Below are 12,725 nucleotides of genomic sequence, written 5' to 3' on the forward strand. Positions count from 1 at the left end.
TCCCAGGCCGCCTTGAGCCAGCTGGACCAGGAGAGCTGGCACCGGGCATGCTCGGAGGACTATTTGGGCCGGGCCACCCGCTCTGCCGAGGCCCTGGGACCAGGCGTATTGGGGTCACCCCGCTTCGAGCGCTGTGGCTGGGCCTCCCAGCATCCTGCTGCCCGCGTGACTGCCTGCCCTACTCAGGACCTGCCAGGGGCTCAGGCACCTCCTGCGCCCGGCCTGCAGGGCCTGGACGACATCGGGTACATGGGCTACCGCAGCTACAGCCCGTCCTTCCAGCGCCGGACTGGCCTCCTGCACGCGCTGTCCTTCCGGGACTCGCCCTTTGGGGGGCTGCCCACCTTCAGTCTGGCCCAGACCCCCACACCGTTCCCACCTGAGGCCTCTGAACCGCCCAGGGTGACGAGGCCTGAGCCCAGCGCCCGGGCCGTGGGGCCCCCAGCCGAGGACGCCCACGAGGAGGTGGTCCTGAGGCAGAAGCCGCCCACGGGCCGCAAGGGCCACCCGGGCCCCGCCCGACAGATGAACATCGGACTTGGGGATGGGGTCCCGGAGCCAGAGGTCGGCGCCAGAGTAGAGCACCCGGGCAGGAGGGTGGCCCCTTTGGCCACCACTGAGGACTCGCTGGCTTCCATCCCCTTCATCGGTGAGTGACACTGTGGCCATCGGTGCCCTGGTGTGCTGCCCACGTGTCTGCTGTGCCTAGGAGCCGGGTGGCTATGGGTGGGCTCATCCTGTTCTCCGTCCATCCGTCCGTCTGGGCAGCCTCCTGCCGCCCCACCTCTTCCCCCGCTTCTGCACCCTTTCTCCTCCCCTCCTTTTGCTTCCATCCGTCCATTCTCGGCCCCTCCGCTCCTCCTGGGCGCCCGCTCTGACCGGGTCAGCCAGAGCCACGGGTGTGGCACAGGGGGCTGGGGAGGAAGGGAGGCCGTGGGGCCTAGACTGGGCGTGGTGGGTGCAGAGACAATGTTGGAAAGCGACGTCCGGGTGAGACTGGAGGGTGGGCGGGGCAGCAGGCTGCGGCCAAGGGCAGAGGCCCGGAGCTCCCAGCTCCTGGCTCCTGGCTCCGAGGTGCTACCTTACCCTGTGCCAGGGTGGATGCCGGGCAGGACAAGCGCAGGCCCCCTGGGATCTGAAGCGTCAGCAGGGTGGGGCTGGGTCTAGGAGCTGGGAGAGACCGGTGCAGCAGGACTGAGGTCCTGGGATCAGGAAAGCTCAGGGAGGGAGAAGCAGCTGGGGCTGACGGGGCCCCGGCCTTAGAAGTGCCAGGCTGCGTGTGGCATCACTCCCAGTGCCAGTGGAGAGGTGACCCTGCCCTCAGGCCAGCCCTGGCTGGGGAGACACTGTCCTTACTTCTGCCTGCCGAAGAGGGGGCGGAGCCCACTCCTGCCCCTCCTGGGTGCCTGCAGGGAGAGGGGCTCCTGGCCAGTCTGCCATGTTGCTGCAGGAGCTGTGGGGAGGCTCCAGGTTGGGGTGAGGGCTGTCTGGGCAGCCTTCTGTGGCCGTCACAGTGCCCTTCTGCCCCGCAGATGAGCCCACCAGCCCCAGCACTGACCTCCAGGCCAAGCACGTCCCTGCCTCTGCCGTGGTCTCTAGCGCCATGAACTCAGCCCCTGTCCTGGGCAGCAGCCCGACCTCACCGACCTTCACCTTCGCCCTCAGCCGCCACTACTCACAGGACTGCAGTGAGCACCCCCCCATCCTCGCGCTGTCCCCTCCTGCCCCCTGCTTGCTCCCTGCGCTGACGTGGTCGCCTTGCAGGCAGCATCAAGGCCGGGCGCCGCCCCTCCTACCTGCTGGCCATCACCACGGAACGCTCCAAGTCCTGCGACGACGGGCTCAACACCTTTCGGGACGAGGGCCGGGTCCTGCGGTGAGCACCGCGGGACAGGGGTGGGAGGCCGTGGCTCAAGGGTTCGGGGGTCGGCCCCCTCCCCCGTGCCACTCCAGCCCTCACTCAGTCCTTGCTCCCCAGGCGCCTGCCGAGCCGTGTGCCCAGCCTGCGGGTGCTCCGGAGCTTCTTCACTGACGGGGTGAGTGAGGGCCGGGCGGGCAAGGGGCGTGGGGACCCCTGCTCCTTCCTCTGTGCCCCCTTGTCACCCGTCTGATCACCCTCTGCCGGCCACTTCACCCCTTAGTCACCCTGCGTCTTCCTGCCCACCTCTGAACCACTTTCTAGCTCTCCTTTAAACTCATGATGCGCTTTTTGTTATTGTGTTTATTTTTTTGGAGACAAGAGTCTCGCTTCATGGTCCAGGCTGGCCTCAAACTTGCAGTGATCCTCCTGCCTCAGCCTCCTGAGTGCTGGGATCATAGATGTGTGCCACCACGCCTGGCTTTCTTCACTTTTTCTAGGGTTCTTTGGGCCTGTTGTGTAATTCCAGCCTCGACCCGACCTTTTCTCTCTCCCTGTGCTCTCTGTGTGTGCTGCTGACCCTGAACTCCTGAAGGCAGGGTGCTCACCTGTCCCTGGCACAAAGCATCGGGCTGTAGCAGCTGCAGGTGAACCCAGGACCTTGAGTGCCAGGGAAGAGCCCTACCACCAAGCTGCACCCAGCCCTGCCATGTTTCTATTTCTTTTTTGGTTTTCTTGAGACAAGGTCTCACTGTTTAGTTCAGACTGGCCTTAAGCTTGCAGTGATCCTCCTGCCTCAGCCTCCTCAGTGCTGCAGTTACAGGTGTGTGCCACCACAGCCGCGTCGGGATGTGTTTTGTAGCACTGAGGATTAAATTCCTCCAGGGCTTCACACTGAGCTATATCCAGCTCCTTTTGGCTTTTTAACTTTTGGGGCAGAGTCTTGCTAAATTGCTAAGATGCTAGGCTGAGCTTGATCTTGGATCCTCCTGCCTCAGCCTCCAGAGTGCTGGGATCACATATGTGCCACTATGCTCGGCTTGACTACTAATGGACTGGAAAAGCCATTTGGATTTCAGGCCTCCTTGTCTGGGCTTAGCCTGCTGACTCCACTGCCACCCGGCTCACTCTTTATTGCTTCCTCAGTTTACGTGGCTCTCCCTGGACTTGTCGCCCTGCTCCGGAGTCTGTTGACGCTGTCACTTCCTCTGTTTAACTCCTCGTGCACATGACTACCTGCTCTGCTCCCTCGGTCTTTGTTGATGTTCCCACTTCCCCTATTTACTTAACTCCTTGTTGACAAAGTTGCTTCCCCGGTTTCCTTATTTCTTTTAAGGCTGTAAAATTAAAGCAGGGTCCAGACTGGCGTTTTAGCATGGGAGGCTTGTGTCTGCTGGCAGGGCCCAGCTTTTCCCCTTTCTGGCTTCTCTGTCACGGCCCATGACGGCTCAGAGAGGCCAAGCCAGGCCCCGGAGGTCACACAGTGCTTTGGAGGACATCACGGATACACGCCTGGCCCGCGAGGCTGCCGGTGCCCCATGGGGCTCCTGAGGTGCTGGTGCGGGAGGAGCCACCCTAACCTGCCCTGCGTTGTCTCCCTGCAGTCCCTGGACAGCTGGGGCACCTCAGAAGATGCTGACGCCCCTTCGAAGCGCCACTCCACCTCTGACCTCTCGGACGTGGCCTTCAGTGATGTCAGGAGAGAGGGATGGCTGTCTTACAAGCAGGTCCTCACCAGGAAGGGGAAGGTAAGGTGGGGGGAGGACGCAGCGGGAGGGTGGCGGTTGGGTTTTGCAGCTGCCATGCCTGCCCCGCGGCCGCTGGGAGTGGAAGGATGACCGGGATGGGCTCCAATCTCACCACATCGTGTGTGCAATCCCAGCAGTGTCCCCAGCCCTAAAGTGGCCACAGGGAGCAAGGTCCCCAGGGAGCCCAGGACCGAGCAGACTCGGGGCTCAGTAGAGCGAGGGGGACCCTTGCACCTCGGCAGGGCCAGGGGGAAGAGTCAGGAGGGGCGGTAGCACGAGGAGCAGAGGGGCTGAGGCTGAACCTGGCTTGGCTCCAGGCCCCATCTGAGTGGAGCCTGCAGTCCGCTCTGCCCTGAGCCTGTGTGGGGCACAGATGAGAGGGTGCGGTGGCGGGGGACTCAGCTCAGGGTACAGTGCTGGCTGGTGGAGCAAGCAGGAGGCCCTGGGTTCAGCCGTCAGAACCAAGAATAAAAATAATGCATAAATAAATAAACAGCATGGTCTCACTGGACATGGTGGTGGACACCTATAATCCTAGCCCTCAGGCTGCCCTGGCAGGAGCATCGCAGCAAGTTTGAGGCCAGCCTGGGCTATGTGGTGAGGCCTTGTCTCAAAAAACAAAACAAGACAAAACAAGGAGCAGTGTTTGCTTACAGCTTACACGCATCCTCCCGTTCGCTCAGTTTGTGTATTTACTCATTGTGGGGATGAGCCCAAGACTTTCGTACTGAGCTGCATCCCAGCCCTTTTTATTTCTGTTTTGTGACAGGGTCTCACTGAATCACTCAGTTACCCAGATTGGGTTTGAACTTGAGATCCTCCTGTCTCTGCCCCTGGCAGCCCTGGGATCACAGGCGTGCGCCCGCATGCCCAGCTCCCATCCACTGTAAATCCTCTCTGGGGGACTTTGGAGGCCTCGTAGGGTGTGGACGCTGTGTGTGTTGTTAATTGTGCTGCTCTGGCAGGGATCCTACTCAAGCAGATCTGAGTGTGCCGGGCGGGCGCCATGTTTTTCCCAGGTGTCTTTGCTGCTACACTGAGCTTGAAGGGTGGACGTGGCCTCTGTGAGGTGGAGGCCGACTGTGGTTGCGTCTCCCACCTTGCTCCTGGGGTCTGTCTCCCACCCTCTGGAGGTCCATCCAGGCGGAGAAGGTGCTTGTGGCCCAGGCTTTCTGGGCTGGAGCTAGGGAGGGAGCGCCCCAGGCTGTTGACTGAGGGGCCCTGATCAGGGTCATGGTGTGAGTCCAGGGAGGGGGCCTTTGGAGAGAAGTTGGAGGGGAAGTTGGCCTAGATTGAAGGCTTCGGACATCAAGGATAGAGGAGTAGCTGGGCCTGGTGGCGCACGCCTGCAATCTTACCACTCAGGAGGCTGAGGCAGGAGGATCGCCGTGAGTTTGAGGCCAGCCTGAACTACATAGTGAAACTCTGTCTCAAAAACAAACAAACAGAAAAATGAAAAAATGGAAATAAAGTATTTGTAAGTGGAGAGGAGAGGAGGGGGTGAAGGGAGGGCGGGAGTAAGGGGAAAAAATGAGAACCAAGATCTGTCATGTAAAGGTACAAGATCTCAGTAATGAATGTACCTGTACTGTATACCTAAAATGTACCAATAAACTCAATGAGAAAAATAAACAAAAACAGGGCCAGGGATTTAGCTCAGTAGTTCCGCCGCCTACCTCGCAAGTGGACCGGAGTTCAATCCCCAGTACCCAAAAAAACAAACAAACAAAAAAACCCCAGCATATGGCAGTCACAGCCAGAAGTGGTGGCCCAAGTCTGTAATTCCAGCAACTTGGGAGGCTGAGGCAGGAGGTTTCCAACCCAGCCTGGGCAGCTTATGAGACCCTGTTTCAAAATAAAAGAAAAATTCAAAGGGCTAGGGATACAGCTGTGACAGATGACAGCCCCTCTTCTGGAGGACAGGGGCTTCCGTCCCTCCTCGCTGGGCAAATCCTGCTGTCACTTGTGTGCTTGGTCAGGAGTTAGAGCAGGGGGCCTCCCCGTCCAGCGGCAGGCACAGCGTCTGTCCAGGTGTCGAATGCCGGCTGCTGACACCTGCCGAGCACCTCCTTCTCCTCAGTCAGGGCTCAGGGAGGCGCAGTGGCTGCAGCCACAGAGCCAGTGTTCTGACCCGATGTCCCCGACTTGCTGGCATGGGACACTGAGGCCAGGGCTGGGCTTGGGGAGTGCAAGGTCACCTGGCTCCATTAGTCTAAGAGCCTGGGCACTCCTGGGCTGCAACCCTAAAATTCCTCTGCAGAGGCATTTTCTTTTTTGATTTTTTTTGAGATGAGTTCTTGCCATGGCATCCAGGCTGCCTTGAATTCACAGCGATCCTCCTGCCTCAGCCTCCTGAGTGCTGGGATCTCAGGTGTGCACTGCCCCACCCAGCTTTGTTTTGAGGGGCTCTCACTGCATGTCACCCAGGCTGGCCTGGAACTTGAGATCCCCCTTGAGATCCTGGTTTTAGCTTTGGTGAGGCTGAGTGCTCAGCCTGGGCCTGGCTCCCTGGGGGGAGAACCCTTGTGGTGGCACTGTTGGGGCGCCCCAAGGCCGGCCAACGTGTCCCGCTCCAGCCAGGAGTGCTGTGACTCAGCAGGCTGGGGCATAGGACCCGCCAGAATGAGGTGTCACCCTGCCCTGATCCGCTGGGGGTACAGCCCCTGCCCTGGGTGCGTCAAGGACCCTTAAGCCAGGTCCTCAGTGTGTGACAGTGGGCCCTGGCCCGGGCCTTTCTCTGGGCGCAGGGCTGTGGGTCCTGGTGAAAGGGCAGGAGAGCTCCCTGCCCGGGGGCGGTGAAATCACCGTGAGGTCCCAGCAGGTGCTTAGTCGGTGCAGTGACTACGGGGTGTGTGGGGCTGGTTTTGGGGGAAGAAATGGCCGAGGGTTCTCGAGGAGGTGATGGGGTCCTCCTTGACACTCTGACCTGAAGGGAGAAAAGGAGGCAGCTACCAGAAGATGGCAGGGCCGGGCGCCCGCCTGCCATCCCAGCACTCAGGAGGCTGAGGCAGGAGGATCGCCTCGGAGTGGAGACCAGCCTGGGCTACCGGGGAGGCCCTGTCTGTCTCGGAGCACACACACCCCGACCCGAGTGGGGAGGTGGTCGGTGCCCGCTCTCACGCTGCTCTCCCGTGTCTCCGCAGAAGGCGGGCTCACACACATACAAACGCTTCCTACTCTGTAGAGAGACCTTCTCTGCTAAGAATACAGGCCATGCCAGGAATGACCAGAACTCAAAACCCAAAGCTTCATACCACATCCCTTTGCCACCAGCAGATGGAGCCATCATCAATGGCAGACTAAGGAGCGAACAGCGTGGTACCTAACCCTAACCCACACTTAATTCTAGGGTTCAGTTTTGATGTTTGGCTATTGTTTTTCAAAGACTAAAGGTCGCACGTTGATACTCCCTCATTGTGAAGTGAGTTTTGCTTTGAATTCTTAAAAATAAGAAGAGCTTCGGCGCGGGAGCCGGGCAGGATGGGCACCCGGGCCGCGGGCACTGACACGGCGCCTCTCTCTCCTGCCCCAGGACCCTGGCTGTGCCAACCAAGCTCTGATCAGCAAGAAGCTTAACGATTACCGCAAAGTGAGGTGAGGCAGGGCCGGCAGCCCCTGGGGTACGGGGTGCAGCGGGGCCGCGGGCACAATGAACACCGCTGTCCCCTCTTCCTCCGCAGCCATGGCTCCGGGCCCAAAGCCGATGCCTCCCCCAAAGTCTCTCGGGGGCTGGGGGGGCTCAAGTCCGAGTTCCTGAAGCAGAGTGCGGTGCGCAGCCTCAGGACCCAGGAGCCCGCGGGGAGCAAGGGTAGGCAGGGCCTTGCCGGGGCTCCCCACTGGGGCTCCCCTCCGGGACACCCTGCCCTCCGCCTGCGGGGCCCGCACCTCTGGGGCGCCCGGCCTCCGGGCTGTGGCCCTGCAGGATTCTTCCTTGGCTGCTCCAGCACCCGGGGCAGCGTCTCCCCACTTCCTGTGTGGTGGGCGCCCTCCCCGAGCCCCTCGCGGGGTCCCCGGTACCCTAGCACGTGTCCTTCACCGCTGTCTTCCCCCCTGCACCCCAGACGACAGTGTGGCCACCCCCAAAACCGCCTGGGGCATCAATATCATCAAGAAGACCAAGAAGGCTTCCCCGCGGGCCTTCGGGGTGCGGCTGGAGGAGTGCCAGCCTGCTGCGGAGAACCAGGTGGGTCTGCGCCCCGGCGCGGGCAGGGCAGCCGTGCTCCGTCCATGGCGAGGACCCTGACCCTGCCCGCCTGTCCCCAGCGTGTGCCTCTCATCGTGGCCGCCTGCTGTCACGTCGTGGAGGCCCGGGGGCTGGAGTCCACCGGCATCTACCGCGTGCCCGGCAACAACGCGGTGGTGTCCAGCCTGCAGCAGCAGCTCAACCGCGGGCCCGGCGACATCAACCTGCAGGATGAGGTGGGTGCATCTGCCAGGACCAACCAGGGAGGGCCACCTCCCAGCTGCTAGGGCCGCCAGCGCCGGTGGTTTCTTCTCTTTTTTTTTTTTTCTTTTTCCTTCCTCCCTCCCTCCCTTTCTTCTTTTTTGGGTACCGGGAATGGAACTCGGGGCCTCATGCTTATCAGGCAGGCCCTGCACCGCTGAGCTACATCCCCAGCCCTGCCGTCTCTCAGCTGCTTACCAGCCACATGCACGGAAACGGGTGTGGGCTGGCTCAGAACGCTGTCCGACCCCGGGCTCGGCCAGGAGAATGCACAGGTTTTCCAGAGTAGCCAGCCGCCGGGGAAGAGGCCAGGCAGAGGGCAGCTTGGGGAGTGAGCTGACGGCCACACTCACCTTCACAGCTGGGCACAGTGGCACACACCTGTTGTCCCAGTACTTGGGAGGCTGAGATAGGAAAACCAGGAATTCAAGCCCGACCTGGGCAACTTATTACCCAGACTGTCTCAAAATAAAATTCAAAAAGGGGTGGGGAGTAGCCCTGTGTTCAGTTCCTAGCACGAGAAAGAGAATGTTTGGAGCAGTGGTTCTCAAAGGGTGTTCCTGCGAGTCCCGGGTTCCCAGAGGGCCTGGGTGGCCATGGCCAGGGCCCTGCTCTGTGGTTACCTTGGGTGTTCATGTGCGATTCTGTTCGACAGAAGGGGCTCTGCTGAGAGAGAGTTTTCCTGGAAAACTGTGAATCTGGGCAGTGAGGACCCAGGGTCCTCCCATGACTGAATCCCTGTGTGTGGGCGATGGGAGAGGAGACAGGAGGGCTGACGTTGGTGTGTGGAGGCCGCCGGTGGGCAGAGAGCCTGCCAGGGCCGGCTCTGGAGGATGCCGAGGCCTGTGGCAGAGGGCTTTGCAGGCGGGGACGTTGGCATTGCCCAAGCCCCAGAGGAGGGTGTGAGCTGGACACTTACTAGGCATCGGGAGGGCGAGGCCCAGGAGACACAGAAAGCCACAACCGGAATTTTTGAGACAGGTTCTCACTGTGTAGCCCAGGCTGGCCTCAAACTCATTATCCTCCTGCCTCAGCCTCCCAAGTGCTGGGATTACTGCTTGTCACCACACCCGGCTCTTCTAGTGAGTTCTCAGAGGGAGGCTGAGGGCAGCTGCCCTTCATTCCAGATGCGTGATGGCTGCAGATGCCTGGGGCGGGGAGGGGCCCCTAAGGGCCAGGCTTCCTCTGTGGTCCCAGCTGACGCCCATGCGTGGAGAAGGGAGGGAGCAGTGGGCTGCAGTGTGCCCCTGGCAGAGGTGGGGCTGGCGCAGCTTTCAGAAGGCCTGAAGGAGGCTTGGGCCAGGGAGTGGCCCCGCTGGATTGGGGCGACAGCAGCAGCAGGACCTAGTCTGAGGCTGGGCTGGAGTGACCTGAGGTCCTCAGGGGCGTGGGCGCAGGAGCCCGCAGTGGGGCGCCATCCTTGATGCTGGGAGGCTGCGGCCGTCCAGCTGCTGACCTTCGGGGAGGAGCCAGCCTGGCCCGGTTGCTTCCTTCGCCAAGCTGCGGGGTCATGGCGCCCTCTTGTGGACAGAAGGGGCATCAATCATGCATTCTTGGCACAGCGCGATGGGGGAGCAGTGACTCCGGGGCAGGGTCAGCATGAGAGAGGTGCAGCCTGGGTGACAGGGCAGTGGCTGTGGCCCCAGGGTGGGTGGGTGGCATCGGGCAGCAGGAGCCTCGTGTCGCGTCTGTCCCCCGAGGTGCTGCCCCCAATGGGCCTGACCTCGCTGTCCCTCCCCAGCGCTGGCAGGACCTCAATGTCATCAGCAGCCTGCTCAAGTCCTTCTTCCGGAAGCTTCCCGAGCCTCTGTTCACCAACGGTGAGTAGTAGGTGGAGGCCCCGGCCACGCTGCACTCTGACCAGCTTCTTGTTTTACATGGGTGCTGGGGACTGAACCCAGAGTGTTTGAACTGAGCTGCATCCCCAGCCCTTTCATTTTTAAAATTTATTTTGTTTGTATGTTTTTTGAGACAGGGACTTACTGTGTAGTTCAGGCTGGCCTCAAACACACAGCGATCCTCCTGCTTCAGCCTCTGGCATTTGGGATATTTTTAAAACACGACACAGCTGGGCCTGGTGGCGCACGCCTGTAATCCCAGCACTCGGGAGGCTGAGGCAGGAGGATCACTTTGGAGTTCGAGACCAGCCTGGGCTACATAGTGAGTTCCAGGTCAGACTCAACTACACAGCGATCCTCCTGCCTCGGCCTCTGGCATTTGGGGTATTTTTAAAACATGAACACGTGAGAAGTTCTGCTAATACGGAGAGGAACTGAGTGCTCAGCGGAGTTCTGATACACTGCCGCCTGGGGTCACAGCTGCCCTGTCTGGGCCTCTCACGGTCGTGGCCTCCCCTCTGTCGCTCCCCAGGGGCTGCCATGGCTCAGCGCAGATGGCGCTGCTCACCCCAAAGCAGGGCTGTGACTCTGAGGCTCATTCATGTCCCCGCGCAGATCCTGCTCTTGTTCTAAATCAGCCACACAGATGCGCAGTCCGAGCTGACCCAGTCCTCTGAGTTCCCTTGAGCTGACCCTGCGGCCCTGGTCTGGGCTCCCCGCCACAGCACTGCTGGGTCCTCGCCTGGCTCTGCGTGGAGCTTTGAGAGCTGAAGTGCGCGTTGGCAGGTGCTGCAGATCTATATTCTTAGCTCCTGTGAGGCCGAGTCAGGAAGGCTGTGAATTTGAGGCCAGCCTGGGCTGCATAGTAAGACCCTGTCTCCAAAAACAAAAAAGCAAAGAAGAAGCTGAGGAGGAGGTTGTAGGTCACATTCCTGGTAGCTGCACAAGCCAGGGTGTCTCCCGCAGCCCCGTCAGCATGCACAGCAGTATTAATTTCCTATTATTATTATTATTACTGTTATTTTTGCAGTGCTGGGGATTCAACCTGGGGCTTCACACACTATTGCTAATCTGCAGGCGAAACGGCTTCTCACTGTTTGTTTCCATTTCTTTTGTCGCTTGGGAGATTAAATCTCCTTTCGTTAGTTGTCTTGTCGGCTTTTCCTGTTTCCTCTGTGATTGCTTGTTCATACAATGTGCCCATTTTTGTGTTGGCCTTGTTTGTCTCCATCTGACCGTTTCTATGTCCATCTCTATTTCTCTCTGTCCATTTTGTGGTGTTAGGGATGGAACCACACTGTTTTGGCATCGATTGGTGGGAACAAACTCCTTTTCTATTATAGATACTGACCTTTGGTTTTTGTACATGTTGGCTGTAGTCTGTCGTTTCCCTTTTGACTTGCCAATGTAGAAACTGAAAACATCTTCTAAACTTGTCATTAAGTCATAATGATGTTGCACACCTGCAATCCTAGCACTTGGGAGGCTGAGGCAGGAGGATCACTGTGAGTGCAAAGCCAGCCTAAACTGCATAGTGAGACCTTGTCTCAAAAAAAAGAAAGAAAGAAAGGAAAAGAAACAAAATGTCATCAAAACACGTCATTTTAATCTTTCTTGAATGGATTCTGCAGCTCATGTTTAGGACTTAAGATTGTAAAGATATGTTTTGGGGTTTTGTTTCATTTTGTTTTTTTCTTTGTACGTGGTACTTAGGATTGAACCCAGGGCCCTCAAGCTGAGCTCCATCTCTGGCCCTTTTCTGGGACAGGGTCTCACTGGTTCTCTAACGCCGTGCAATTGAAATTGTTCATGTAGTATGTGAAACAGAAATGGATTCTCCTTGAACAGTAGCCACTTCTCCCAGGGACAGTTCCATACCTCCTTGCCCCCCACCCCATGCTTTCTTCAGAAAATAGTCTTGGGGCAAGGCGCAGTGGCACATACCTATAAGCCCAGCTCAAGAGGCTGAGGCAGGAGGATCGCAAGTTTGAACTCAGCCTGGGCAACTTAGTAACTTAGTGAGATCCTATCTCAAAATAAAAGAGGGCTGAGGATGCAGCTCGGCAGAGGCCCTGGGTTCCAACTCCAGCGCCAACGCAGACAAAGCCTTGGCCTCCGTGTGCAAATGCTCATCCAGATGAGTTTTCTTTGCTTTTGGTTTTCTTGGTGCTGGTGTTAGAACTGACTGCCTGGCACCTGCTGAATAACTCACTCGCCCTGTCGGAATTTTATTTTTCTATTTTTTGAGACAGTCCTATTTCATAGTTCAGGCTGGCTTTGAACTCACTGTGCAGCCCAGGTTGGCCTGCAACTCATGACAGTCTTTCTGCCTCAGCCTCCTGAGTGCTGGGAGGACAGGCCTGTGAATTTTAGAGCAGGCTTATTGCCTTCCTATTTTCACTGTTCTCCATGGACATCAGCGTTCGGGGTGCTGACACGGGTGGGGGTGTCTGCCTCCCCCGTCCCAGGACTTCTCAACTAGCCCAGGGCAGGGACCTTTCAGGGACAACCTGTAGCTTGAGTCTCATTTTTTCCCCACACCTGGGCTGCCCCAAGGTACATGACCTGGGCAGGTGGCCGTGAGCAGCTGTAGTGGCTCTGGCTACCTAAACTTGAGATGACAAGCCCAGCGTCCAGGTGCACACCTGTAATCTTGGCACTCGGGAGGCTGAGGCAGGAGGATCGCAAGGTTGAGCCCAGCCTGCACAGTTCAGTGAGACCCTGTCTCGAAATAAAAACTGAAAAGGGCTGGGGGTGCAGCTCCGAGTGAACACCCTGGGTTCAGTCCACAGGACCACATAGCGCTAGATGTGTGTGTGTGTGTGTGTGTGTGTGTG

At 58.9% G+C, this 12,725-nt stretch overlaps 1 protein-coding gene across 1 annotated transcript in view; it reads left to right on the forward strand.

Moving 5' to 3' along the window:
- Nucleotides 1–12,725, forward strand: part of Arhgap23 (Rho GTPase activating protein 23) — a 37,365-nt gene that overhangs the window by 13,006 nt on the left and 11,634 nt on the right. The window contains exons 8-18 of the mRNA XM_033763119.1: nt 7–649; nt 1,533–1,688; nt 1,765–1,876; nt 1,979–2,036; nt 3,463–3,693; nt 6,750–6,924; nt 7,059–7,200; nt 7,287–7,414; nt 7,668–7,789; nt 7,870–8,025; nt 9,792–9,870. Coding sequence (XP_033619010.1) covers nt 7–649; nt 1,533–1,688; nt 1,765–1,876; nt 1,979–2,036; nt 3,463–3,693; nt 6,750–6,924; nt 7,059–7,200; nt 7,287–7,414; nt 7,668–7,789; nt 7,870–8,025; nt 9,792–9,870 — 2,002 coding nt within the window. The remainder of the gene's footprint in view (nt 1–6; nt 650–1,532; nt 1,689–1,764; nt 1,877–1,978; nt 2,037–3,462; nt 3,694–6,749; nt 6,925–7,058; nt 7,201–7,286; nt 7,415–7,667; nt 7,790–7,869; nt 8,026–9,791; nt 9,871–12,725) is intronic.

Source organism: Fukomys damarensis, unplaced genomic scaffold (assembly GCF_012274545.1).
Source record: "Fukomys damarensis isolate Sample0158 unplaced genomic scaffold, DMR_v1.0_HiC HiC_scaffold_13, whole genome shotgun sequence".
NCBI classification, from domain to species: Eukaryota; Metazoa; Chordata; class Mammalia; order Rodentia; family Bathyergidae; genus Fukomys; species Fukomys damarensis.